General features: G+C 38.8%; 2 protein-coding genes across 4 annotated transcripts in view; one reads left to right on the top strand and one right to left on the bottom strand.

Annotated features, from left to right (window-relative positions):
• Positions 1 to 27,720, top strand: part of afap1l2 (actin filament associated protein 1-like 2) — a 32,455-nt gene extending 4,735 nt beyond the window's left edge. For 2 of the 3 annotated variants that reach the window (XM_060858274.1, XM_060858266.1), the window contains exons 3-20: positions 9,367 to 9,495; positions 10,351 to 10,422; positions 11,486 to 11,568; positions 19,462 to 19,573; positions 21,124 to 21,332; positions 21,451 to 21,630; positions 21,725 to 21,799; positions 22,381 to 22,465; positions 22,542 to 22,646; positions 22,744 to 22,955; positions 23,626 to 23,771; positions 23,864 to 23,975; positions 24,510 to 24,710; positions 24,896 to 25,244; positions 25,397 to 25,570; positions 25,836 to 26,023; positions 26,240 to 26,377; positions 26,873 to 27,720. In XM_060858274.1, the coding sequence (XP_060714257.1) occupies positions 9,367 to 9,495; positions 10,351 to 10,422; positions 11,486 to 11,568; positions 19,462 to 19,573; positions 21,124 to 21,332; positions 21,451 to 21,630; positions 21,725 to 21,799; positions 22,381 to 22,465; positions 22,542 to 22,646; positions 22,744 to 22,955; positions 23,626 to 23,771; positions 23,864 to 23,975; positions 24,510 to 24,710; positions 24,896 to 25,244; positions 25,397 to 25,570; positions 25,836 to 26,023; positions 26,240 to 26,377; positions 26,873 to 26,899 (2,597 nt within the window). In that variant the 3' untranslated portion in view covers positions 26,900 to 27,720. The remainder of the gene's footprint in view (positions 1 to 9,366; positions 9,496 to 10,350; positions 10,423 to 11,485; positions 11,569 to 19,461; positions 19,574 to 21,123; positions 21,333 to 21,450; positions 21,631 to 21,724; positions 21,800 to 22,380; positions 22,466 to 22,541; positions 22,647 to 22,743; positions 22,956 to 23,625; positions 23,772 to 23,863; positions 23,976 to 24,509; positions 24,711 to 24,895; positions 25,245 to 25,396; positions 25,571 to 25,835; positions 26,024 to 26,239; positions 26,378 to 26,872) is intronic. The other variant, XM_060858282.1, reaches the window with a different exon arrangement.
• LOC132841024 (kelch repeat and BTB domain-containing protein 13) lies at positions 12,254 to 14,182 on the bottom strand. The gene has a single exon (XM_060863187.1). The coding sequence runs from the start codon at positions 14,180 to 14,182 to the stop codon at positions 12,677 to 12,679; it is 1,506 nt and encodes a 501-aa protein (XP_060719170.1). The 3' UTR covers positions 12,254 to 12,676.
• Positions 27,721 to 27,772: the final 52 nt, after the last annotated feature.

Below are 27,772 nucleotides of genomic sequence, written 5' to 3'. Positions count from 1 at the left end.
AAAGATAAAAAGAAGTTTTTTGAGTATGAAAAGTTATAAAATTTCCATTTTGTGACATCTTGTCTATCTCAAACTCTGTGTCATCTGTCAGAAACAGGCATGCTGACATTCTGTTTCTAAGCCAGCCAAGCTCTATTAATCCAAGAAGCTCAGGGCCCCCAAACACATAAGAATGATTCAGAGGCATAAGTAGTTAAAATCTGGCTATTTTATGACTTGTTCTTACAAGTCGGGTGCTGTTTGGAACAACACAGCAGTTGTTGTGGTCAGGGGCCCTGCCTCATAGACAGCCTTTGTGAATTTTGTTTTTGTGAGATAAGAATGAGAGGGAGGGAAGAAGAAGATAGAGGGAGGGGACGGATGCAGGGAAGGGTGGCATTTTAAGGAACAGTGTGTAATATCTTCCATGATGAAACATGTTACTTATACCAGGATTTACATGATGAAGAATTCTATAATTGATGTGAATACACATAATGTAAATCCAACACTATTTATTAATGGTAGTCTTTTGGATCCCATATGAAAATATTTTAGAATTTTTATAATGTATTCATTAAACTTTGGTTGCATTTTTCGGGTTTAGCTTTTTTTGTGAAGGGAACTTATCACTGTTAGCTCTGCAAAGAACGGATCTTGTACATGAAGATAATATTTAGTGTTGTGCATGCAAGATACTTATTAATGAAATGTGAAAGGTTTCAGAACAGATGCAACTGTTTTCCATGAGAATATAGACTTCAGCTTTATGAGAATCAGATCAGTAAAAATCTGTGCTGGTTTCAGTACCCTAAAAAAGTGCTCTCAACCGTCATTAGAGGAACAAGTATCATATATGTGTTTATGTATTGTTAAAACTAAATCATTTTAAAACCTTTTCTCAGAAACATGTCTTTTTAGATGCAATTCTGATTTCTGGTGTTGAGATGTTACTAATTATGACAGGATTAGTGATGAAGTGATGAAGTGGGACTGCCTGCACTCTTTTAGAGACTTATAGCATATGTACAATACCTTATGAAAAACCTTACTTTTACACTATTATACAAACCCGTGAAAAAGAGACACTCTTTCAAGTTTAGCCTGAAGTGGGTATAGCTCACCCTATTATGCAGCTGAGTGCTTTCTGAAAGGTTTCTAAATTAATCCATGACGTGTTTGTTTTTATCCTGCCACTTTTGTCTATTTCCGCCTCTTTCTGCTCTTCAAAGGCAGAGTGCAGGCAACCAGATCTCATCCCTGAGGTTCTGCTTGATACCACTTTTTCCTGATCCACCCATGGGCCCTGCTGCTCTGGTCAGAGCTTGGAGTGTATCAGCTTTATAGCAGACCTGGTGCACATTGGAATAAAACGCTGACGTTCTGGAACAGGAGATGTGCACCATTTGACAGAGTTCAGACTTAAGTCAGATAGTTTGGAGGGAGCTTCAAGGGGGTAGATCTGTATTATTCTGACTTCCAAAGAGATCCAAGAGTGTGAAGACTCTTTAGTGTGTTCTTTTTAGTACATATTAGTCTACACAGGATTCATGGCTTGGGGTGAAGGACTTAGTACTGCGTCTAAACACATTGACATGCATGCTGTAGGCTTCAAGAAGGCTGAGATCACAAGAGGTGGTTTGGTTGTTTCACTGCCTCTTGTTGACTAGAGTAATGACTGCACCAATGGCAGTGTTTGTGGAGTACATGTGGGTCAGAAATATTTGGTCTGCGTGGGTAATATAAGGATTGTTATTGTTTTGTTGTGTTCATTCACATCTTCTATTCTAGAGGCTGTATTCTGAAAGACTGTATAGTCAGATTAACTATGAGTCAGTATACATGCAGGAATCACTCTCAAACCTGAACATAATCAGCAGACCTTTAAAATGATAGTGTGGTGTTTTATTAAACCACCAGCAGTACAGTTGTACTACGTCTATGCCTGCACTCTTATACAATTATAGTATTATACATATATTTACAGTAATATACAGTTGCAGTATTATGTCTACAGTTGCATAAATTAATAGATTATTTGGACTGAACAGATGAATATAATTAAATACAATGCAAAACCATTAAAACAGATGCACTATGGATACAGTCATAGTACAATGTGTACACTAACATATAATAACTAGATTTACAGTTACAGTACAATGCCTATACAGTATTTACTCTACTATTTCTAGTTGTATGTCTATGCCTATGCTTACAATGTTATATCTAGTGTTGTGGTAACAGGCTAACAATTGCAGTACTGTGTCTACAGTTACGGTACATTTACAATGGGTATTTTTAAGTACCTTTTCATCTGGCAAGCATCTTTATCCAGAGTGACCAATAGAACTGCTGTACATCCTCATACTCATTCAGGCCAGAGACTTGGACAGGGAAGTTTAGTACAGTACACAAATGAAAATTATACTTTTTACTTTAAATACTTAAGTGTTAATTTATTTAATTAAAGAAGATGTAGCTCTGTTGTTATTACCCTGAGAGATGATTGAGCAGTGCTAGAGGATGGAGCACTGTATAAGAACTTTGTGTATGTAAATGGATGTATTATAGTACATGCATACAGTTAAAATACTCTGCACAGTTTTAGTAGTTTGTCTCCGGTATGCAAACATGAATACTGTACATCACGTATTGAACCGATAACGTGTTTCAAATGCATACAGTACAAATATGAATAGGATCTGTGTCTTTTTAGAGAGAGAGCTTGCAAGATCTATGGGAAGTTTTTATTTTTATGAATGCACAATCAGTAATATATGGAGCTGGGTTCTGCATTAACATAGTAAATCAGGATACAAATTTGTATGTTTTGGGAACTAGAACAATCTAAAATTGTTCGAAAATATCGTGGGAACGTACACTCACTCACTCTCACTCTCACTCATCTTCTACCACTTATCCGAACTACCTCGGGTCACGGGGAGCCTGTGCCTATCTCAGGCGTCATTGGGCATCAAGGCAGGATACACCCTAGACAGAGTGCCAATCCATCGCAGGGCACACACACACTCTCATTCACTCACACAATCACACACTACGGACAATTTTTCAACCTACCATGCAAATCTTTGGACCGGGGGAGGAAACTGGAGTACCCGGAGGAAACCCCCGAGGCACGGTGAGAACATGCAAACTCCATGCACACAAGGCAGAGGCGCAAATCGAACCACCAACCCTGGAGGTGTGAGACGAACTTGCTAACCACTTAGCCACCGTGCACATCTTCATGATACTATTATCAATTGTAATCATCAGTGCATGTACAACTTTTTTTTTTAATGGCCGCTATGAACGACACACTTTCAGTGTGAAAAATAATTACGTTAATGGACAAAACGATTGTAAAGCTTGTGCAATGCATCTTCAGAAAAATAAGAGGCAAGAATTGAGCCTGCATGTAGGCTTTCGATCTGCAGAGGTGTTTGTAAAAGATTCAGCAGAACTGGACTATGCAGTGGTTTAATTTAGCCACTGGCTTTTATGTGTATGGAGTGTTTGTTCAAAAGGAGAAGAGGGAGAGGTTGAGTGAGGTCGCTGTTTTTGGAGCGTGAGGCGTTTTGCAGCATCTGTTCCTGTTTTGCTCCCCTGTAGGCAGAGCAGCACTGCTGGAGCAGGTTCAGAGAGCACGGCCTGAGCTCACAGCACAGCCAGAACTCATGTCACTGACCAGCATAAACCAAAGCGGCAAGGCTACCGACCTGCATTGACCTCACAACTCTGACAACAAAGTCTGTAATAAAGGAAAAATATACACGTACTATGTTAATGAAGGGTGCAGTTCTGTAAGAATAGACCAGATCTCATTATGGTGAACAGAGGAATCTTTCAGAGAGATTAAACTTTTATTAATGCTCATGTATTGTTTATTTGCAGCAGTTGTATGGAAATAGTGTCTGAAAGAGCATAGCAGCACTTTATAGGATTTTATTTTATAAAGAGGTATGGGTGCTTCTGCTGCTGCTTGGCAGTCTGGAAATACACAAAAGCATACTGAAAAATGTAATCAGAACAATCCTTTTTACCCAAGAGCCTAGATACTGTAGATAGATAGATAGATAGATAGATAGATAGATAGATAGATAGATAGATAGATAGATAGATAGATAGATAGATAGATAGATAGATAGATAGATAGATAGATAGATAGATAGATAGATAGATAGATAGATAGATAGATAGATAGATTGGCGGGATGTGGTAGCTCAGTGGTTAAGGTGCTGGACTACTGATCGGAAGGTTAAAACTCTAAAGGTTAGAGTTTGAATCCCAGGTCCACCCAGCTGCCACTGCTGGGCCTCTGAGCAAGGCCCTTAACCCTCAAAAACCCTCAAACCCTTAGTTGTAAAAATTTAAATAAAAAATATAAGTCACTTTGAATAAAGGTGTCTACTAAATGTAGATATATAGACAGATTTTTGTGGTTCCCATGATGGAAATTCTTGTGTTACAGCAGTCAGTAACAAGATACAACATGTGCATACACACACACACACACACACAAATATAAAATATAACAATATCTAAAAATATATGTGTATACATATTTCTGTCATAGGCACATTTCAATAGAGAACATACTGATTTTCCATCTAAATGGAGAAACATGTGGTCAGGTTGTTTTATGACATAAATTACACTGTAAAGCATTCAGACATTTTTTAGATAATCCTAACAAGGAAGGAAGCCCCATAGGTAAAATTAGTCTGTTTTAGTGTTAGGATGTTGTATAGCTCTTGTGTGTGTTTTGGCAGTCCGTACTGAAGATGTTGCTCTATGGATGAAATAAACTGCTGATGTTTTTGGCAGTAATACCCACCATTATGCAGATTCTGGCCAAAAAGAATATTATGGCTGCATTTGATAAAGCGTAATTGTGGGAAATTGCGTTTGTGTTGCAGTTTTCAGTCAAATCTGATTCTGTTTAGTAAGTGGTTTAATTCCGATTGCTTAACATAAACAAACTGACCTTATGGAGACTGGAGACAGAGAGCTAGACTGAGACAGCACAGTCCAAGTTCACAGCACTAAAAGTGTGTAAAGTGTGTACATGTAGCAGGCTGTACAGTGTCAGAAATGCCACAAATCTACTTCTAATTTAATGCTTTAGGTATAAAGGGTACAAAGGTTATAAAAGTTCCAGCAGAATAATCTTATGAAAATTTCTTTTAACTTACCCCAATTATTTGATTTCATTGAGATTAACACATATAATATGAACATGGTTGAATGAACATAAATTAATAAATATGATCATGTTATAATGTTAAATAATCAAATATGATATGATTTTATTGTGTAACATAGCATTAACATTGTGTAACATGACAGTAGAATCAAATAGTTGATGTTACTACTGAGGTTATTACTTTTATTAATTGGATGGAAGTGATAAACGATCAATTAAATAATCAGTAGGGCCAGTACACTATAAAGTTGAATTTAAACCTAACCATTTGAGGAATTTCTTTGCTGCAAATACCGATTTTGGAAAACCTGTGCAAAAATGTTTGTATGCTCATATGATGTTGAATACATACAAGCAGGAAAAACGACAAGCAAAAATATTAAGTGAGTAACTTCTCTAAGTTAATATTACATAGCTTACTGAACTTCACATATCATACTGAGTTCAAAGAAAAACATGTCTTCAAATTGGCCCAAGTGATTTTAACCATCGTTTTAACAAATGAACAAAATGTTAATTAAAAAAAAATCTTAATGTGACATCATTAAAAAGTGCATTTTAATACAACAATATAGAAGAAAACAATGTACAAAAACACACAAAAAACTGTGCAATCAGCTCCAGAATATATTGATGAATTCCTATCTTATTATTTTGTATATATTGTATGATTGTTTATAGACAAACAGTTTGTATCATCAGGGGCGCCCCCAAGGGGTGGCCAGTGGTGGCCACGGCCACCCCTGTATAAACTATGGCCACCCCTGTGGCCACCCCAGTATGAATTTGAATTTGAATGCATAATGAAAATTCACAATAGTTCATGAAGTGAAAAATAAATAAATAAATAAATAAATAGATAAAATGAAGCACACGCTGCAGCCACCAAAAAATTTTTTAGATTGATTGGCACCACCAGAGTAGCTGTTTCACTGCCCCTCCCCCTCTCCATCCTGTCGTTGGGGCCACCCAAAGATTTGATGTGGCCTCCTCTGGCCACCCTTATTAAAAGTTTCTGGCACCACTGTGTATCATGTGTACAGTTACTTTGGTTTCAGGTAAATCTTGCCAAAATTGAATAATATATATGAACAATTGAAAACACGTTGGCTAGTTGAGCTGTAATGTATAGATGAGTCAAATAACTTTATAGGAGGTTGTGAAGTTTGGGAACCTTTTAATTTGAATCATTTCAAGCAAATTTCAGTTTTGCTTTATTTTTTCACATAAATAGAATATTGCTGCCATATTACAATTACATATTACTAAATTTGATAACAAAGTGAGCTTAACTTACAAAGCACACCCTGAAGACAAATATCACAATGACAGCTTGTCTCTTTATGCTACAGCACAGCTGTGTTCATTGAAAAAAATGTGAAATTGAATGTTTGAAGGATTTCACATTTTGTTGATTCTAACGAATATTCAAAAATGTGGTTTATTCGCTTTTAAATGTATGTATTGGAAAAAGAAGTTGCTTCAAAATAGACATCTAAAAGGCTGTTACATCTCTTCTCTCTTTAAAACTGGTTTGAAGATCATCTTCACTGATGACTTGGTTTCCAAAATGATCTACATTCAGAAGTGTAGTTACGTTACACAAAAACTACAGTCAGAAACGGTCTTTCAAACAAAAATACCCAAAACAAATGCTACTGAACCACAAATACCCTTTCCATACCTCGGCTTGTTTGGCTAAATTTGTTGCTCTTAAATTAATTTTCCAACTGATTTGATTTCCAATTGAGTTGATATATCAAGGTCATCCCCAGCATTGATCTCTTATATCTGTTTATGAATCCAGCAGCAAAAACATTCATGGTGTAGCCTTGAGTGATGGCATGAAATGAGGAAAAACCCTTTTTTTGTTTGTTTTTTACCTTATCTGGGATTTATCTTCACCGAGAATGAGGAAGTGCTGCAGTCTGTTATAAAGTACATTCCCTTATCACTTAATCATAGGTAGAGAGAAACCTCAACCTCACAACTCTTAAGCAATTATTTGAGTTAAATGAATGAATGCTTACACACCTTTGAAACACAGTGTGCTGCTGGATAGAGTCCTGTGTATAAAGGTCAAATGTGAAAGCTGTGGGAAAGTATGGAGCTCATGCAGTACAGGTTTCATTACGTTGAGGAAGTGGGAAGCACATGCAGGAGTTTCATTTGAAGGATTTGTAGCCGAGACGAAAGCCATAGAAACTCATCTCAATCTTGTATTTAAGTCAGCTGACTCCACATGCATAGGAACTCTTTCGAGAAAAGCATCAAAGTCCAATCTAAAAACACATAGCAGGAAAAATGTTGGGAGAAGGAGGCTCTGGTTACAACGCAATGGGAAACATCAAGGATTAGAAGCATTTCTTGTTTCATGTGGATCTGAGATCTTTATTAAGCTTTTATGTAATGCAAACATAGACAAATCAATGTGAAAGAATGTATTGTAGGTAGCATTGTACATGATTCATGGGTAATTCACTCACATTCACACGTTGGTTGCATGTGTGAAAACCTTTGCATGCCATGGGGGACAACCATGTTTAACAAAGTCTGAAAAGTTGTTTTGTTTTTCAGACAAAACCAACCAGGAAATTTAACCCTGAGTGTTTCAGTTGTTTTATTGCTGCATAAATATTAGCTTTTAACAGGTTTCTTGTTGTGTGTTGACTACACTATGGCGTCTGATGGGGCTCTGATGAAAGGACATATTTTGGATTGATTAACTGTAATTAAGTTATTCCAGAGTTCATTAATGACTGCATTTTAAAGCATATATTATTTTCATACCACAGGGTTTTTTAATTAGGGCTATTATTATACCTGTCAGTAGTTTTGAAATGGGCTGACAGGCAATTGAATCATCATGCATCATCTGCATCATTTGGTGTTGCAAAAATATACATAATCCTAATGCACACAGAACACAGAAACATGATGTTGCTTTAAATGCCTCTGTAGGCCTTTGTGAGCCAAACAGCGATATATAAATTAATGACATGTAATCCTTTATATTGTAAGCTGACTCAGACAAGACGAGTTTAGTAGAGCTCAGTGAAAACTGGCCTTTGCTGTCCTAAGGGCAAAGCTTCTCCAGTTTCTTTTCCTTACACTGCAGAAAAGTTTCAATTCAGAGCTCTTTGAAGTGCCTTGTGTGATTCTCTAAAATATTTTCATTATCAGCAGGGAACAGGCAGCGAGCTGGGAGTGGCTAGCAAACATGAATTATTTACAAGGGTGTGAAAGTTGCTATTTGAAATTCATTCACTGATATTTGGCAAAAAGAAGGCAAATATTATCTGCCCTATTTGAAGTATATCCAGATTGTATGTCCGAGATTCATTTGTCGTGGTTTTTGTTGTTCTCGACATTTGTTTTCATGAGTCTGATTTCCCCCATGACAACACGGCCCACTTCCCTCTAATTCTAGTCTAGAATACATTGAGTTCAGTCATGAAGTCGACTTATTCATGACAGAGTAAGAGGTACAAAGCGTACGCTTAGAGTGTGGGGCGCGTGGGCCAGTTCAGCTCTGACCTCTGGAGGATGTGTGGGGGCTGAAATCAGACCGGGTGACAAAGCGGCCTCTTTCACCACACCTTTTTCCCCCTCCATGACCTCTGAGCTATCATTCACCCCCAGTCTACATCCCCCTCAGCTTCAAGGAGACGTAAGACAAGCAAGAACAACAAAATTCAAAAGCCTCTGGGCATGTGATATGATGCCAAATGAAAGCAAGCCTCTGTAATGACATGGAGATAAAATACATGCGAGAGACAAAAGCACAAAGCATCATTCACTAGCACATGACATGTTAGACAAACTGGTCTGGTTCTATGATCTGGATAAATTATATACAATATAGTATATGAAATGATATACAGTATAGTATATGGTGAGAGAATATTTAACGGTGATCAAAAACTGACAATAGGTTACTATGCGTAGATTGATGGCCAGTTTAAAAGCCTGTGAATCCATTTTATGTTAATCTATAAAACAATAAATTGCACAAAACCTGGAAGAGTCTGAATAATTTCATCCAATGTAACTCACTGTACACTGTCACTATATATAGATATTTCACTACAACACTTATATATTATTGTCCTTCCATTATACAGTGTGATGTTTCCCAGGGCGAGTATCTGTTCTGACTGTCATATATGCCTTTACAGTGTTGGAGCAGCTACTTCAAGAGCTGCAGCGTTTCCTGAAGCTCCTGGATGGAGAGAATCTGAGTGGAAATGCCACTGTGCAGAAGAGCCTGCTTACGGACCTGCTGCAATCATACACGTCTTCAAACGGTACATCATTGTACCTCAAACACACTTCTTTCTTCTTGCCTATTGTTGTTGTTTGTACAAGGAGGTGGGGTTGGGAAATGTTAGCCTGGCTTATGGAGAATCCAGCAATTATTTTATAGAGAAAGTGATCCAGTTGTGTGTGGGGTATATATTTATGTATACACATGGCAGTCAATTTTTGTATTCTGTTCTTGTGCTTCTCTATTTCCTTCTCTGGCTCTAAACTCTATCATTTTCCAAGGCTGCTTTTATCCTCCAGGGACACTCACTTCCTTTGAGTAGAAGCTTATAAATAGCCTTCATTTCCATTCTCCAAATCCCAATCTGTCTTCAACAGTAAAACAATTTTTAAGATGGGAGCAGGAGTTATTACTCTGTTCATAAACTTATGAAATGCAGGCTGCACCATATTGCCCCTTATAGCAAACTGTAAGTTTTGAATTTGTCTTTTTCCTCTGTGAGTTTTGACAAATTAAATGAAAACAAAATGTAAATATTGCATTCCTTCAGTAATGCATTTATGCAGTGTGTGGATGTAGTAGGATTTTATTTATTATAATTGAATATAAGCCTGTGTGTCTGCCACAGGCCTTTATTGTGTGTATTGGGTGGAGGCCCAAGAGTTCCACCAAGATGAACACATAGCACAGAACATTGTCTCTTTCTAACTCTTAAAAAATTATACTGTATGCTAAAAAAAAGATTCAGTAAATGTCAAGAGATTTTAAGAATAGAAAGAGGGAGTGTGTATAATGTTAGTATCATTTATCATTATGAATACCTGGTAGTGTCAAGTGTATGTCATTTATTCTTGAAGCATTTTTACAGACTTTTTTTCTTCCTGCTGTCTTTAAGGTGGGGATGAAGAGTATATCTATATGAACAAGGTCCTTGTCATTGGACAGAACAAAGACAAAACAGACAAAGGTACAGATCTCTAACTTAAAGCATAGCAAATAAAATTTCACTTGCAGTTCCAGTACACATTGTTTTCCAGTACACAAAATTGTTGATTTAAATCAGGCCATGAGTCACTTTCTCAAGCATTTTTTGCAACTGTGAAACAAGCATTGTTATCAGCGATCTCAGTTGTTAAATATCCACGCTAAAATGCTGGCCTAATTTTCAACAAGGTGATGCATTGCAGAGTAAGTGTCAGCCCCCTCCACCACTGCCATTTCCTGTCTGTTTCTTAATAAATCCCCTAAGTATTTCACAGCCAGACCCCCATCTGAGGCCTGGCTGCTTTGTTTAGACTTCACTGAAGAATGATACATGCAGAAAACTAGACTCAGCCTTCATATAACATCTGTCTAAACCACAAGATGTATATGTGTTAGATGAGCTCAGGAAACCAGTCCTTGTCAATGTAGAGAAAGAAGAAAATAGAAATAGATTTTGTAGTTCAGAACAATGAAAATTTGCTGGTTTTGACATTCTGCAGCTTCATCTATGGTTTCTTCTGCTGCTGATAATATTTGCATAGTATTTGTTTATCTTTTCTGAATCTGTAATAATCATTATGAACCAGGTAATCTCCGGTATGTAAAGTCCATTAAAGCAACACATTTGTGGTTCCACAGAAACATAAGCGATATTAAGGAGTATGAAGCTGAGAAACTCATGCCTGCCATTATCTTTGCTGACTCTTAGACTTTTGCTGTGAAAGTTTAATGTTCATCTTACAGCAACCCAGATGTTAGCATTTGAAGAGGAAGTCAAAGGAATGTCTGATAGGAAGTGCTTGAGTTCGGCTATTGGCTCTTAAAATATTACCACAGGCCACATCAATTACTAAACATGAACTAATAACCTATACAAATGGTTTAAAAAAACAAATGGAGTGTTCATCTCATTCTTTGTGTGTTAAAGCAGATACACAGTGTATATGAATGTGTATGCATGGTGTTATGTATTGCTTTCATTTGGAAATATGTTCTGAAGGCATTGACTTTTCTCTTCTGATCCTGTATGATATCACTCCATCAAGCAGAGAGAGAGGGGAATGAAAGTATGGGAATGCATGTCTGTGCACCACAGAAGAGTCTTCCAGAGCTTCCACCACCCAGAACAGTAAGTGAAATCTGTGTTACTACAGGCAAATCATTCAATAATGGAACATGATCATTATAACAAGAAGTTGCTCAGTCGCTTAGACAAACACCTAACACAGTTTCAGTTTCACCCCGGTCACGATGGAGTATAAGTATGGATATTTAATTTTAGTTTTCTTGTGTGTGTGTCTGTGTGTGTGTGTGTTTGTGTGTGTGTGTGTGTGTGTGTGTGTGTCTGTGTTTCTGCATATTGACATAAGAAGCTTTTGCCAAAAGCTGTTGCCAATGCATGCAGCTTTAATCTAAGGGGGATACAAACTTTTGCACTGTATAAAAATTGAGATGTTTAAAAGCAAAACAAACAATTACAGTATCAGACTAGGCTAAATCGACCATTTGGAGGGTCATACAGTATATTGCATGGTAATGTTTTATACACACATATTTTGTATAATAGTGACTTCTACTTGTATCTGTTGTTTATTAAGTGTATAGAAGCTGAATTAATTTTTTTTCTCGATCTTAGTTTTTAAGCCCATACTTCTACACAAACAATTATCAATGACTTTAAATTTTGATTATTATTTATTTATCTCTAGTTTTTATACTGTAAATGCTGTAATCACTTTCAGTAACAAGGTATGTAAAGAGGGTGTTGTTTAAGTGTCTAAGGGATGTGGTAGCTAAGTGGTTAAGGTGTTCGACTACTGATCGGAAGGTGTTTGCTAAATGCTATAAATGTAAAGGTAAATGTGTCTGTTGTTCTGTGGGTTGCTGTAGTCAGGCTCATAGACATACAGGAGGATGAAGAGAATTAGTGGAGCCAAGTGAGAAGTCTTTGAACTCCAGATCCATCTACAGATCCACAGGGTGCTGTCAGTGATTAATAACACCTGCATCAGCTATTTGAAAACCACTGTTAGAGTGCTTGTGGTGTTCATGTGCATAAGTGAGGTAGTGATAGAAAGCAAGAGATTTTCCCTAGAACACCTTGAACAGTTTCCCTTTTGTAGTCCACTTGATTTATATCCAAATCAGTTGTAATCACAGTATTCTCAATATATAATACAACACAAATAAATTAACAAAACAAATATTTGGCTATAGAAATCTTACATTGTGCTATGTTACATACGGTATACATTGTCATCCTTGTTTTGATCATTAGAAGCAATCTCCAGTGGTTCAGCACTAGTATTTATTTCCTCTTTATTTTCAGTCCTGGGAAGTCTGAGCATGCATGTCCAGAGTGATCCACTTTTTGGAAAACCCACCATCTGTCTGTGTGGTTTCCAATTATCACCACAAATCAGGTATTCCAGTGTCAGATTGCGGTTCACTGTGAACACTGAGTCCCCTCTCACCATAGCTGTAAACAGGGCTCCACGACTGTTGATATAATGCCCTGGCATAGATGTCCACTGGCCTGTGGTGATGTTGTAGCAGTCCATTAGGCAGCGTAAGAAGTCATCACAAGGACCATTTCTCATCACATACAGTTTGTCACCATGCGCCACCATGCAGTGGCCATAACTCTGATAATGTATCATAGTTGTAGTCAGGATCCAGTCATCCTTGACTGGTATATATTCATAGATATCTGTAGTATTCGGTGGCTTCCAGAAACAAACAAAAATCCTCCTTCGGGCCACAGTGCTTGCTGCTCCTGCCACGGGACATGGGGCATTTTTCACAAAAGTCCACTTGCGCACTGAAACATCACACACTTCTGCTGAAGACATTGTTATCTTATCGTATTCACCACCAAAGGCATACAAGTTTCCTTCATGACCCACAAGTGTGAAGTTGTATCTAGGCTGCTGAGGTCCATCAAACACACTCCAAGAGTTGCTCTCTGTGTCATAACAATAACTGAAGTCCACCGTTTCCATGCTGTGCCCTCGCACACCTCCCACCACATACAGCCGGTTCTCCGCCACAGCTATCCCTGCCATGGAGGTGCTGGCTTCCGTGGGAAGGTCAATCAGGTACTTCCAGACTCCTTCATCCTCTTTCAGGTACCACACGGTCCTGAAGGAGTCCTGCAGGATTTTCATTGAGGGTGAATGTGTACCCATAGCAATGAAAGAAGCAGGTGTGAGAGACTCCACATAGCGAATCATCTCCTCTGGCAGAAACTGTGCTGCTTCATTCAGATCCCGGTAGGAATCACGGATAAATACTGCTGCGCTGTGAAACACTCTTAGCAGGCCAAACACAGCTGCTGTGTGGCACAGGAGAAAACAGTTGTCTGTATCTATGATGTCTATAAGATACTGCATCAAGGTGTCTACTTGAAGGAAGGCAGCACACTCAACAGCTTCCACAATCTCATCAGGGTTACTGATACTTGGCTGCTCACCCTTTGCAACAGTCAGAGCTATGAGAAAACCCCTTGCCCTTAGTCCTCCCTGCAAATAGAGCTCATTCTGATGACTTTCCCTCATCCCAGAACGAAAAAGAGCTCGGAAGTACTCTGAATTCATGATCAGCAATTCCTTGTCCACAGTGAAAACAATTCCATCCACATGCACTCTGAGAGACTGTGCCAATATCTGTCCATCCACAATGTCAGAAGCTTCAGACTGGGGCACAATAACAGTGTACAGCCCTGGACTTCTGGGAGGCTCCATAACTCTTCCAGCTTGCCTCTCCTTACCTATTATTTCATCCAATCTGCAGGTTTGAGAAGTCCAAATTAGAGTTTTAGTCCGGAGTTAAACTAAATTGAAACGCTTCAGTAGTTTCAGTAGCACTATAGCGTCAGTCACTCTGCCCTGCTTTGGTGTTACTCAAAATAGAGCCACCTAAAGATAGCAGAAGGGCTGGTCTTTGGCATAAAATAGGAAAGGGAGTATGGCTTCCACACAACAGAGACAATATAAAGTAAACAATATTATCCTAAATAGGCCACAAAAATGAAACCCACCAATACTGTCAACAATCATCTTAAATTCTAATCACAGAAAGGTACTTCATGGTATTTCAATTCTAGCATGATTACAAGAGATTATGAAAGAATACAGTTGAAACTGTAAATCTGGAATGCACAAGAAAGAAGTGATTGAGCAAACAAAGAATTTAACTCTGTGTCTTCAACCGGTTAAATAAAGTTTAGAGGAACATCAAATGACTAATAAAGAACAGAGTTTCTGTTATATCAAAAGTGACTTCTAAGGAGGATGAGAAAGGTGATGACAGCTCTTCAGAGACCATATACCTAATTTATCTGTTTTCTGTGCTAATTATTTTATCTGCTACCCTCTCTTCTCAAACAGTTTTAGGGAGCAGTCAACTTGTATTTTCACTGTGCTGGATTCTTGGCACCAGAACCAGGGATTTTCCATGTTTTGGGTGTTTGTTTGGTCTCTTTCCCAAAGCCTGGCTTTCTCTCCTTATTTATGTCTGACTCTTGATTTACTTACTTACTTACTCAGACTGTGTTCCCATGGAAATAAGAATGGTGGACTTGATTATCTCAACAAAAATGAAGGGAGTAGGCTCAATGTTGAGGTTTCTACGGGGTTCAGTACACAGCAATGTGTGGCTGAATGTGCTAACATGTCAAAAACACTTCTATCCAAATGCATAAGCAGGAGTGATCATGTTGCATTGGTGGATCAGTTGAACCGGTCCTCGGCTCTTAGTCCTGATCTTTGACTGTGATTGAAGCAGCAGGGATACTGAGTTTGAGAGGGAGGAAGTAATGGCCTTTTTATCATCTTAATCAATGGCAGATGCACCAACAATCTTACTCTTCTTTTTTCATACATCCCAGTGTATTTCCTTGATAGACTGTCAGAGAGTCAGGAGACAGTTGGAGAGGCATGGTATTGTTATGTTGGTGTAATAAATATTTCCCATTTAGTTTATTTGAGATGTTTCTGAGGTGTATGCTCCTGTTCTCATCCACTCATAATGTTCCTTTTACTGTTTATATCTGCTCCTTATTCGGCTTCACTGTCTAATATTTTGCTGATTCCTATAAAAGCCTACAGCAAACTTTTAGTACCAAGAACGCATGTTTTTCAAAGACTCAAGGCCTAAATGTTTATGAACATTCCACAGTCTTTTTTTCAACAGAAACACATTTCCTGCCAGTTAACTAATGCACTAAACTATACAGTCCCTTCCGAAAGTACTGGAATGGCAAGGCCACATCTGTTTTTTTTTTTTTGTTGTTTTTTTTGCTCTATACTAAAGACAATTTGGTTTGTAATCTAAGGGTTAGGGTTAGATTTAAATTTAAAGTTAAATTATTTTCTATTTGCTTATAAATATACATATTTTAATCACAAACCAAATGTCTTGATTGTATAGCAAAAAGAAACAAATTGGCCTATTTGTTCCAATACTTTTGGAGGGAACTGTGACCTAAGTGTACAGTTCCTATACATTAGAATACGGAATTACATTTTATATTTACATTTATGGCATTTGGCAGATGCCCTTATCCAGAGTGATGTACAACAGTGCTTTTAAGTCTCTACTGATGAATACATTAGCACTAGTTTACTAGGTTACAGACAACCTAAAACTCTGTTCAGGGTTTTTTTAATATACACATATAACAAAAAGGTGCTATTTTTGCCCCCATTTTTTCTAAGATCTAAGACTGTTTCTATGTACACAAAATGCCTATTTCTCTCAAATATTGTTCACAAATCTGTCTAAATCTGTGTCTAAACCTTTGCTGAGATAATCCATCCACCCTACAGGTACAGTATGGCATATCAAGATGCTGATTAGACAGCATGATTAATGAACAGGTGTGCCTTAGGCTGGCAACAATAAAAGGCCACTCTAAAATGTGCAGCTTTTATCACACAACACAATGCCACAGATGTAGCAAGTTAAGAGGGAGCGTGAAATTAGCATGCTGACTGCAGGAATGTCCACCAGAGCTGTTGCCCGTGAATTGAATGTTCATTTCTCTACCATAAGCCGTCTCCAAAAGCGTTTCAGAGAATCTGGCAGTACACCCAACCGGCTTCACAACTGCAGACCACGTGTAACCACACCAGCCCAGGACCTCCATCGAGGACCTCCATTGAGTGGCCCATGGTGGCGGTGGGGTTATGGTATGGGCAGGCGTATGTTATGGACAACGAACATAGGTGTATTTTATTGATGGTATTTTGAATGCACAGAGATACTGTGTCGAGATCCTGAGGTCCCATTGAGATCCCATTGTTGTGCCATTCATCCACAACCATCACCTCATGTTGCAGCATGATAATGCATGGCCCCATATTGCAAGGATCTGTACACAATTCCTGGAAGCTCTCTTCCATGGCAAGCATACTCACCGGACATGTCACCCATTGAGCATGTTTGGGATGCTCTGGATCGGTGTATACAACAACGTGTTCCAGTTCCTGCCAATATCCAGCAACTTCGCAGAGCCATTGAAGAGGAGCAGGCCAACATTCCACAGGCCACAATCAACAACCTGATCAACTCTATGCGAAGGAGATGTGTTACACTGCATGAGGCAAATGGTGGTCACACCAGATACTTACTGGTTTTCGGACCCCCAATACAGTAGAACTGCACATTTTATAATGGCCTTTTATTTTGGCCAGCCTAATGCACACCTGTGCAATAATCATGCTGTCTAATTAGCATCTTGATATGGGACACCTGTGAGGTGGATGGTACTGACTGGTTTATCTGGAACTGGTTTATCTGGAACTGGATTATCTCGGCAAAGGAGAAGTGCTCACTAACACAGATTTGTGAACAATATTTGAGAGAAATAGGCCTTTTCTGTACATAGAGAAAGTCTTAGATCTTTGAGTTCAGCTCATGAAAAATGGGGGCAAAAACAAAAGTGTTGCGTTTATAATTTTGTTCAGTGTATTTCAGAAAGAGGTAGGTCTTCACCAGCGTTGTATAAAGTAAACTAGAAAGCAATACTTGAGTAAAAGTACAAGTATCGTACTAGAAAAAGACTTTGGTAGAAAAATTTCAGTGATTTTTCGGTAGGCATAAGAGCAGGGGCGGTTCTAGGATTTCACCTTTAGGGGGTTTAGCCCTCAGTCAGAATTTAAAACAAGAAGAGTTTTGTATTATATATTATATGACTACATAGTAAGCCAAAAGTTATGGTATTATTAAATGGCAAAAGTGGACACCAAAATTTTATGCATGATGTAATAATGCCAGTCTTGAATCATCAGTTCATGTATGTGTGCATTCTCTACATTCAGTGTGTCCAATGAATGCAGTCATTAATAAAAAAAATATTCACAAGACGAAGACCAAATCAATAAATGTTATTTTTATTTATTATTGAATGGATTGTTTGCATTAATATTTTGTTTGCGCTATCAACTCTGGTAATAAGAATAGTGAAATTTCACTGCTTTTGGTTACCGTCTTTGCGGTTTTCCGCCGATTAACGTTATAGATAAATGCCTCCAGCTCTGACTGCGCGTGCACGGTGTGCGTGCCTGTGCTTCTCCGTAGAGTGTGTGGAGCGGCGTAATGCCATCTAGGAGCAGTGATTCGCCAAACCTCCCTTATTGCAGTCGCACACATTTCTTCTGATTTTATTTTGTAGTAACGAGTAACGAAGATGCTTAGTGGAAATATATCGGAGTAAAAGTATACATTTTATCTAGGAAAGTACAGATACGTGAAATTTCTACTTAAGTACAGTAACAAAGTATTTGTACTCCGTTACATTACAACACTGGTCTTCACCTATCGTTTGAAGATAGCCAGTGACTCAGCTGTTCAGACATCTAGGGGAAGTTCATTCCACGACCTCTCTGCCAGAACAGAAAAGTGTCTTGCTGTACAGTATACCTACTTCTTACCCTGAGAGATAGTGGGAGTAGTCGAGCAGTGCTGGTAGATCTGAGGGTGCGTGGTGCAGTGCGAGGAGTGATAAGAGCTTTGAGGTAAGAGGAGCTGGTCCATTTTTGGCTTTGTAGGCCAGCATCAGTTCTTTGATGCAGCTAACAGAAGCCAGTGGAAGGAATGCAGCCGTGGGGTGGTATGTGAGAACATTGAACTATGTGAGGCAGGTTGAAAACAAGTCATTCAGCTGCATTTTGGATCATTTGCAGAGGACAAATTCAGTTTATAAGTAGACCTGCCAGCAGTGAGTTGCAGTAGTCAAGTACTTGGGCAGCCTGTGTGGACAAAAATTGCCGAATTCTTCTGATGTTGAGCATGTCACATTAGCTACATGCGAGTAAAAGAAAAGTTGGCTTGTTGATCCGCCAATTCTGAAACTCCTGAGAGTGACAAGAGAGTATTGTGGTTGGCTGTCTCAAACGACGCCGAAAGGTTGAAGAGGATGAGGGCAGATGACAACTTGGCTGATCTAGATTGCTGTTTTAAAGCCAGACTGTTTGGGATCTTTGAGGTTGTTCTGTGAGTGATAGACAGAGAGTTGATTATATACAATTCGTTCAAGAATGGGTAATAATAACCTTACCATGAATCAATATAAATCAAGATCATGGTACACAGGACATCTGGAACTCCATTGTCTCTGGGTGTGGTTAGTGAATAGACTGAAATTCAAGCTCAGTGCAGAAATGACTATGTGTGTATCAGATGTGGGGATTTAGTGATGCTTTGAGTTGATGGGCACTCAGCTAAAAACATTACTTCTTCAGGCAAACGTGCGGAATTCCTGTCTGATGTGTGCAAAGCTGAGGTCATTGCTAGCTCAGATTCAGGGTGGAGGAATTCCCCATAGGACAAAGACGAAAGTCAGGTGCTTAAGTAAAAGCTCCTGAGTCTGATATATTGCATGTGAGATATTAAACAGCAACATACATGGTATGTTCAGTATAAAATCCAGGAGGTTGTATCTGTGGTTTTTGCACCATGTATGCAATACAATTTATAAAGGACCTAATTTCTTTCCCTCTCTCCCACTCTTTCTCTCTAGCCTGTAGTAAGGAGAGATCCATTTTCTCTTCCACCAGTTCCAGCACCAGCATGTATGGATTCTCCAGAGAGTTACTATGAGGAGGCACAGCCCTATGATTCAACCATCAATGGTAAGAGGTTTTTTAAAGTTTTTTTTCTGATAAAGATTATTAGAACATTGATAAAGCAGAATATATTTTAGAAGTAATTTTTCGTCTGGGTGGCTGCCTATTAAGTTGCAAATTCGCTTTAAATTGTTTTTCTATAAAGCATAAAGCCCTAAAGGATTTAGACCAGCATATCTTGCTGATCTTCAGAAACAGAATGGTGCATCACTTATTTGATGTTAATCCTGAGGATCATACAAAGCTCAGCAGGGAGATTTAGAACAGTGTTTCAAAGAACATTGGGAATATACTGTGTATGTAGGTATTGCTTATTGGTAACTTTAAAAACAGGATTACAAATATATTGATTTATTTGGCCTGTTTTTGGATCCTTCAGCAAAGTCTGATTACTAATAATTTATTCACAATGAAGCATATTATTTGATTTGGACCTGAGAGTTTAACAGATTTAACAGGTTCAGTATATTGAAACTATTTCTGTAGTGGTGTTAAAGGGGTGTTTGTGGTACAGTTGACAGTAGTAGTAGCAATGGTAGCACTGGTTGTAGTGTAAGAGATAATACAAAGTTCATTATATGACAGGATGTGTTACTTTGATTAGTGGCTAGGCCACTCCAGGACCTTAATGTGCTTCTTCTTGAGCCACTTCTTTGCTGCCTTGGCCATGTGTTTTGGGTCATTGTCATGCTGGAATACCGATCCATGACCCATTTTTCAAAATGTTTTTTTCTGTTGTTATTCTGTCTTTCACTTTTAAAATTAACTTACCATTAAAATGATAGACTGATCGTTTCTTTGTCAGTGGGCAAACGTACAAATTCCGCAGGGGATCAAATAATATTTTCCCTCACTGTACATTATGTTAGGGGCATTTGCATATGCCAAATGCAGTAAATGTTCACATTAATTTACATATAAAGTACAATATATAATAATGTTTAATAATAACATGGAAGTCTTTTTGCAGTCCTTACAGCCATTCCTAATTTTTTGGGAACACACTGTAAATTCGGGGCCTGGATTTAGCTCACTCACTGCTGCCATGAAACTTTATTTAATGTAATTAAGAGCTATGATTCCCAAATTTGGACTGCAGATTTCTGGACAGTTTCTTTTCTCTGAACATGGCCATAACACAGAGGATCCTGTGGTTGAGGACCACAGAACAGTGATAGTCTTTGTTTCTCTGCAGTGGGTCTTCTGGCACTGGCCATACAGTGAGAGAACATTATCCATGAGCCTAGAAAATGAGGGCCAGCTGAAGGGCTAGGGTAGAGAGTTCACCACGACTAGTGAATGATTTACAGCTTCAGCAAATGTCTGGACATATTATTAAGCAGCTGTGTTCTTCAGCATTGAAAGAAATTGAGAGGAGATGAAGAGCTCACCGGTTAAGTTGTGAGAATATCTTCAGTGTTTTAAGTAAAAAAAAAAAAAAAACAGCTTAGAAATGCTTAAGGTTTTTAAGTCTCTGACTCTCAACATTCATCCAGCCACAACTTCTTTTACACTTTATCCTTATTGGGCATCTTAATTGAGCTTTCTTTCTTCAGATGATGGAGATGCAGTGAGCAGCTCCTATGAGTCCTATGATGAAGAGGAAGTGATGAAAGGAAAGTCTGCAGCACAGCACCAGTGGCCATCCACAGAGGCATCTATTGAGTTAATGAAGGATGCAAGGATTTGTGCTTTCCTCTGGAGGAAGAAGTGGCTGGGCCAGTGGGCCAAACAGCTGTGTGTCATCCGAGAACTTCGTCTCCTTGTAGGTTACCTTGGTGATGAGTTCATTCCTACAGTTTTGCTGCTTTGCACTTAGACATCTTAATGTAGTTATATATCAGAGATAGTAATGAGTTCTATGCCTTTACTTGTATACACAGTGCTACAAGAGCTCAAAAGAACAGACCCCACTATTGGATGTCAGTCTGGTGGGCTGCAGCGTCATTTACAAAGAAAAGCAGCCTAAGAGGAAAGAGCACAAGCTGAAGATCATCCCTCAGGGTGGTGAGGCCATCGTGCTGGGCCTGCAGAGCAAAGAGCAGGCTGAACAGTGGCTGAAGGCAAGGCAGCAGATATTCTCAGCTTTGAGAAAAGAATACTTCTCACTCAGAATGGACAGCCATGAGTTACTTGTTGTATTGTTGTTTACTTTAGGTCATCCAGGAGATCAGTCCTAAATCTACAGATGGCCCTGATGTCTCTGATTCACCAAGACTTAACTGCACTAAGGTATGCACTGAACAATCTGAAGATAAGGTTTTTCTGAAGATAAGCTGTTTTTCATATACTTTCATAAAGGATTTCTATCTAGCGTGTTAAATGTTATTTGTTTTTGTTTTTTTCCATTCAAATTTCAGTGCAGAACCTTACATAATGTTCCATGAAAAACACTTTCAAAAAAGGTGTTCCAAGTTGAACATACAGAAAAAAAATTTCTATTTATTGATGCAGCAAATGTCATACAAAGAACCTTAATCAAGAGCTACAGGAAAAATATATATGCCTAAATAGCCATGGTTTAAAGATAGTTACTCAATACAAATTGTCTTTATAAATAGTGAGTAACAAGAAACAGTTATTTGGGGTGCAGGGAATGCGTTAGGACAAAAGAATGCAAAGAATGAAGGAGGTTTTCCAAGCAAAATTCTTTGGATAACCATTAACCACCCAAAGAACATTGAGGAATCATTTATCAGTGACAACCAATACAGACATTTGGGGTTTTAAATTACTTATTAAATGGTTGGCTGAAGTAGAGAATAGCATAAATGAAGAAGAGTATAGTGAAAGTATTAACTGTCTCTCCACAGACCGAGCTTAGTGAGAGACACTCCATTGCATCAGAGAGTGGCAGCAGCACAGACAGCCATGTTGAGAACCTGGAGACTAAAGATGGTGAGATTTCTTCCATTTCCCTAAACTACATGGAGTTATTGTTCTCATTAAATGCTAATATTTAATTTTTGTTTAGTTAAGAAAAAATCTGGTACTGGCCTGAAGCTGAGTAATCTGATGAATATTGGGAAAAAGAAAATCTCGTCGTTAGAGGGTCCTGAGAAGTGTGTGGATACATCAGGTAGTTTAGGGCAACCATGCTGTAGATGTTCTTCGCTATCATCATTTATAAATGTTGGGCAAAACACTTAACGTCTCCACCTTCTTCTTTGTAACAGGCTATTTGAATGTCTTGGTGAACAGCCAGTGGCGGACACGCTGGTGTCTGATAAAGAATGGTAAGCTGTGGTTCTACCAGGATAAGGGAAAGTCTAAGGTTTCCCAGCAGCCTGTGGCTCTGGAAGGGTGTATGGTGCTACCTGACCCCAGCCCAGAACACCTCTACTCATTTCGTATACAATTGGATGGAGAGGAGCTTGCTACCCTAGAGGTGATTTTAATCTCTTACTTACTTGGGTCATTAAAAACAATACAAATTTGCAACAGTGTGGCAGTGTGAATAGAAGCTTACAACAGCCTGTTGTTTTCCCTGATCTGATTATTTACACACAAGTTATCACAATACGCTACTCAATACAACACACTGCTACCCGGTCTAGCAATGCAAAGAGTGTAGTTCACTTTAGAAACCACAACTTAGCAATACCCATGCTATACTGATGGTGTAGTGCTTCCACACCCCATATCAGAAAGCATCACACTGCTGCAATACAATTCTGCAAGCCAACATTTACTCATGCTTTCGGGAACTGATGGGGCTCTTCTTTCACCCAAGCTCCAGTTGATGTGCTCTATTCGTTATCCTGCTGGGGATTTAACTCAATTTTTTTTAGAGAATCTGAAAGGCTAATATGGATGTGGCAATTGTATTTTGCCTTTTATGTCCATATACGTGTGGTTATTGAGACACTGTGATGAAATACTCTGAGTAGACAGACAAACAACTGATTTCCTGCTCACATTCCAGCATTTATTTTCTGTCTAAATTTCCAGAAAAGACAAAGAAGACAGTAACATTTTAAAGCTCCTGTAAAGAATAACATGATTATACTATATTGTACAATATGTTAATATTATTTCTCTACTGTCACATCTTCAAGGCTAAATCATCTGCTGACATGGGCCATTGGCTGGGACTCATACTCTCACAGACAGGAACCAAAACTGACCCAGAAGACCTCACCTATGACTGTGTAAACTCTGAGAGAATATCCAGCATAGTTAATGCAGCCAGGACCTCCATGTAGTGAGTAAAGTTTTTTTTTTGTCCCAGCATGAATTCAAAGAATGTGTGTGTAAGCATTTGGTTCATTGTGGATCTTTCTGGCTATTCTTTAGCTTAATGCAGAGGAGATATTCAGAGCAAAACATGTACACTGAAAGACTCTCAACAAACAATGACCCTGACGATTTATACGATGACGTGGCCTCCACAGAGAATGAGCAGGAGGTGAGCAATTCTGATACCAATCATCAGTGACGTCTATATTTATTCTGCCTAAGTAGCATTGCTGAAAAGTGCAGCAATGGCCACACTGTCTGCCTGAGACAATTGTGTCAGGGCTTCACCTTTATTGTTTTTAGAATGATCAATAAAGTGTCTAGGTTTTATACTTAGTGTAAGTAATTGGGGGACTGTGGATGATTAACAGTTGTAGCCTGTTAGGGATTTCACTTGCAATCTGTTCTGAAACAGAGTCCATCAGGTGTGTTTTCTATTAAATGAAAGAGATTTTCCCAAAGGTATAATAATTATTAAAGGTAGAACGTTATGAACCTTTTTTAGGAACATTTTTAAGGACATTTCTAAAGATAAAATTTCAGCAATAATGGTATCAGAGTAAGGGTAAAACTCTCAGAGACAGTTTGAGTGCATAGTTGCACAGCTGAGTTGTGACCGTGTAACTGTGCTCATGAAGAAGTGTTGTTTTCATGATGCGTTCTCTCTGTATGCGTTCTCTCTCTCTATGTTCTTGCTATATAGGAGAAGCAAGATGGCAACAGTGAGGTGGTGATAAATCCAGAACAGGATGGGAAGGACAGGGTATATCTGGATCTGATCCCTGTCCGCTCCTTTCTCCACACAAATTCAGGTCAAGTGTCCCCCCATTCATCCTCTACACCAAAGAAAGAGCTCAGTCCCTCCCCAACTCCAAGTAATAGGCAAAATGACCTTGCCAGTGAGGTAAAGATTAACAGAGCACACCTTTATTGTCTCTGACTCAGTAATCCGTATAAGAATAAAATAAAGGTATTGTTAAGCTGTGTAGTTAAGACAGTTGGTTTTAGATAGAACTGTTCATCTATTCATTATGAAGCATCACAACAGGCTTGGCCTGCATAAAAGCTTTATTTCTCATCCATTTTTAGAATGATGCATCTGAAGAGTCTGTATATGAAGCATTGTTACCTACACCCAGAGAACATCCTGATCCTCCGCCCATTTCCCCAAGATTGGATGTAGACAACAGCACTTCCCCAAGTCCTCCTTTCCAGCCCCAACCACAGACCCAGACCCAGCAACACCAACCCCAGCCCCAGCGAGTCAGCTTCCCAAGTAAGGAAGGCCAGAAGAAAGTCTCGTCCTTACCTACACCTCACAGTCAGATGCACAGTCAGTTCCTTACACCTTCACAGACACACCAAAGTCCCCCGACCTCAAGAGTAAGGGCTGCAAGCGCAGATAGAGTCCTTGACAGACAGAAGCCATCTATAGCAGGTAAGAACCCAGGTCAACATCAGCTTCATACACATTTTTTGTTTATATATAATGCTGTTGTACAATTTTCCAGTCATTCATTTTGCTTTCACTATCTAAATGACTCAATCTTGTGCAAAGCTGAAATCTCCTCCACATTCTGTTATGAGTAGTGTACTCAGGGTCAATTGAGGTGAAGCTGGGGAAGAACCGAACAGAGGCTGACGTGCGGCGCTTCACCGATGAGAAAGACCGGCTGGAGCGAGAGAGGGAGGAGGTCAAGACCACTCTAGCCTCACTAAGGAAGGAGAGACGGGAAGTGAAAGAGGAGCTGAGCTCGTGTCAAGGTATATTAGCGCCCTCTAGTGTAAAATGTTCTTCTTAGCCTACTGATCGGAAGGTCTTGAGATCGAATCCCAGCTCACTCCTGAGCAAGGCCCTTAACCCTCAGTTGTATAAAATGAAATAAATTGTAAGTCACTCTGGATAAGGGTGTCTGCTAAATGACTGAAATGTAAATGTGTTGTTTAAAAGTGATGATAAATTCTGACATGTGGTAGAAATATGCAATGAGTACTTTTGATTTTTGTCCTATTTCATTGCTTCATACAGATCCTTCTAAACAAGCTACTCTGGAGGCATGCGTGAAGCAGAAGGAGGAGGCGTGTCGGGAGGCAGAGCAAAGGAGAGTGGAGGTGGAGCTCAGACTGGTAGAGGTAAAGGAGAGCTTGAGGAAGGTGGAGGCTGGACCATTTACTCTGGGCACCACAGTGGACAGCAGCCTACTGGAGTTGCCAGCGGTCAGTATTCTCACCATGGTCTGATTGTGGAGATTTGCTATATTGATCAATTGCCCTGCACTTACTGATTACTCAGAATGAAAACCACATCATCATCATCAATATGAAAGAGATTTTTTATATATATTTATAAGATTATATTAAAGGGACTGTTTAACACACAGGAAATGATCAATTTTCTTTACCAGATACTAAAGTATTGACCCTGTGTTTCAGCCCAAGATCACCACTCCTGCCCCCTCCACTCCCATCAATAACGGCGACTCCTCACCCGTTAACTCAGCAACAGCCCTGAAAAATAGGCCCCTGTCAATCATGACTTCCAGCAAAGGAAATGTACTGCAGAAAGCTAAGGTAAGAGACCATGTTTTTGAGTCATTTTCAAGCAAAAATGTACTCAAGTCACTCTTAAACACAGAGTGACCTTTGTTCAGACTGCACAGGTAAAATCACATTCACATGCTGGAGTCTTCCAAAGTAACAAGAAATGAAAACGTCTTTATCAGAGACGTGGCATTAGGAAAGACACAGTGATGTTTGGTCATTTCTGTGTTTGAAGATTTCTGTTGTATTCATCTGTAATGAATACAGATGAATTGATTACATCATAGGTAATCATCTCCTAAAACAGGGCTGATCCACACATATGGGACTTACATGCTATTTTTTTAAACATAAATAGCATTGCCTTATTACTAATATAGTTCACTTCATGATCATAGAATAATGCAATTGTGAGCTATGTATATTTCCCCATCCCATGCATTGTTGAATTTTCTTTGCATGCTGTTAATATTTGACTTCAGTTGAAGCCTAGCTTTTTAACACAAACCCTCACTTTCTGCACAGGAGTGGGAGAAGAAATCTACAAACTAAGCTCGGAAACGAAGAGAACAAGAGCAGCATGACAATGACAACAACCAGGAACTATGCAAAGCCTATGCAGGCTTCAAGGTCTAATTTGGCCATAGCTTTTAGCAGGAAGGGAAAGTGGCTTTTTTGACCTTTTACTCTTTACTTCCCAGCCCTCACTTGCTATTTTCTATTCCCACGTCTCCTCCAGTGAAAGACTGTGATAGTACTTAACACAGGCAGCTTATCAGAGGCAACCCTGCTGGCACCTGCATTAACGCAACATATAATGCCACTGGACACTGATGAATCAAAACTATTTAAATATTTTTTATATGAAAAGGGAGGGATTCAATAATTTGCATATTTTATAAAAAAAAAAAAATTGAAAATGTGTATTTTATAACAATAAAGGGTACATTATGGAAAGGCATTTTTTTTATACAGCTCAGAAAAGAAGAAAGCAGAGAGCCTCATATAGTTATCAATGTGGTGCAGTCTAGACTAGAGCTTAAATTCATGTATGCTGGTAGCCTAGATGTAAATACATTTATACACAGCCATCTGGATTAATGTGGCTGTATACTAGGTAAAACATGCACTTTTTTATTCCAATAAAAATTAGTTCTGAAACATGTTCTAGCTTTTTCATGGCATCACCTGAACTCTGTATTCTATCGTGATATTGTTGATCTGTTGAGATTGATGATTATACTGATGACTATTTTTCTCCAGCAGATGGCACCAAAACACACATGCATCATTTGTATGTCACAAGGCAACCTTTTGACTAAAAAATGTTTAATTCTTTTTCTAAAGTTTATAAAATAAATATGTAAAAACGAGCCTCCGAAAAAGGATTTGTTACATAAGGTTGATACAGTTACTTTGATTTAA

This window comes from Tachysurus vachellii, chromosome 2, assembly GCF_030014155.1.
Source record: "Tachysurus vachellii isolate PV-2020 chromosome 2, HZAU_Pvac_v1, whole genome shotgun sequence".
Taxonomy (NCBI): Eukaryota; Metazoa; Chordata; class Actinopteri; order Siluriformes; family Bagridae; genus Tachysurus; species Tachysurus vachellii.
Note: the sequence above shows the minus strand (reverse complement) of the source record. Positions and strands in the feature narration are given on the sequence as shown.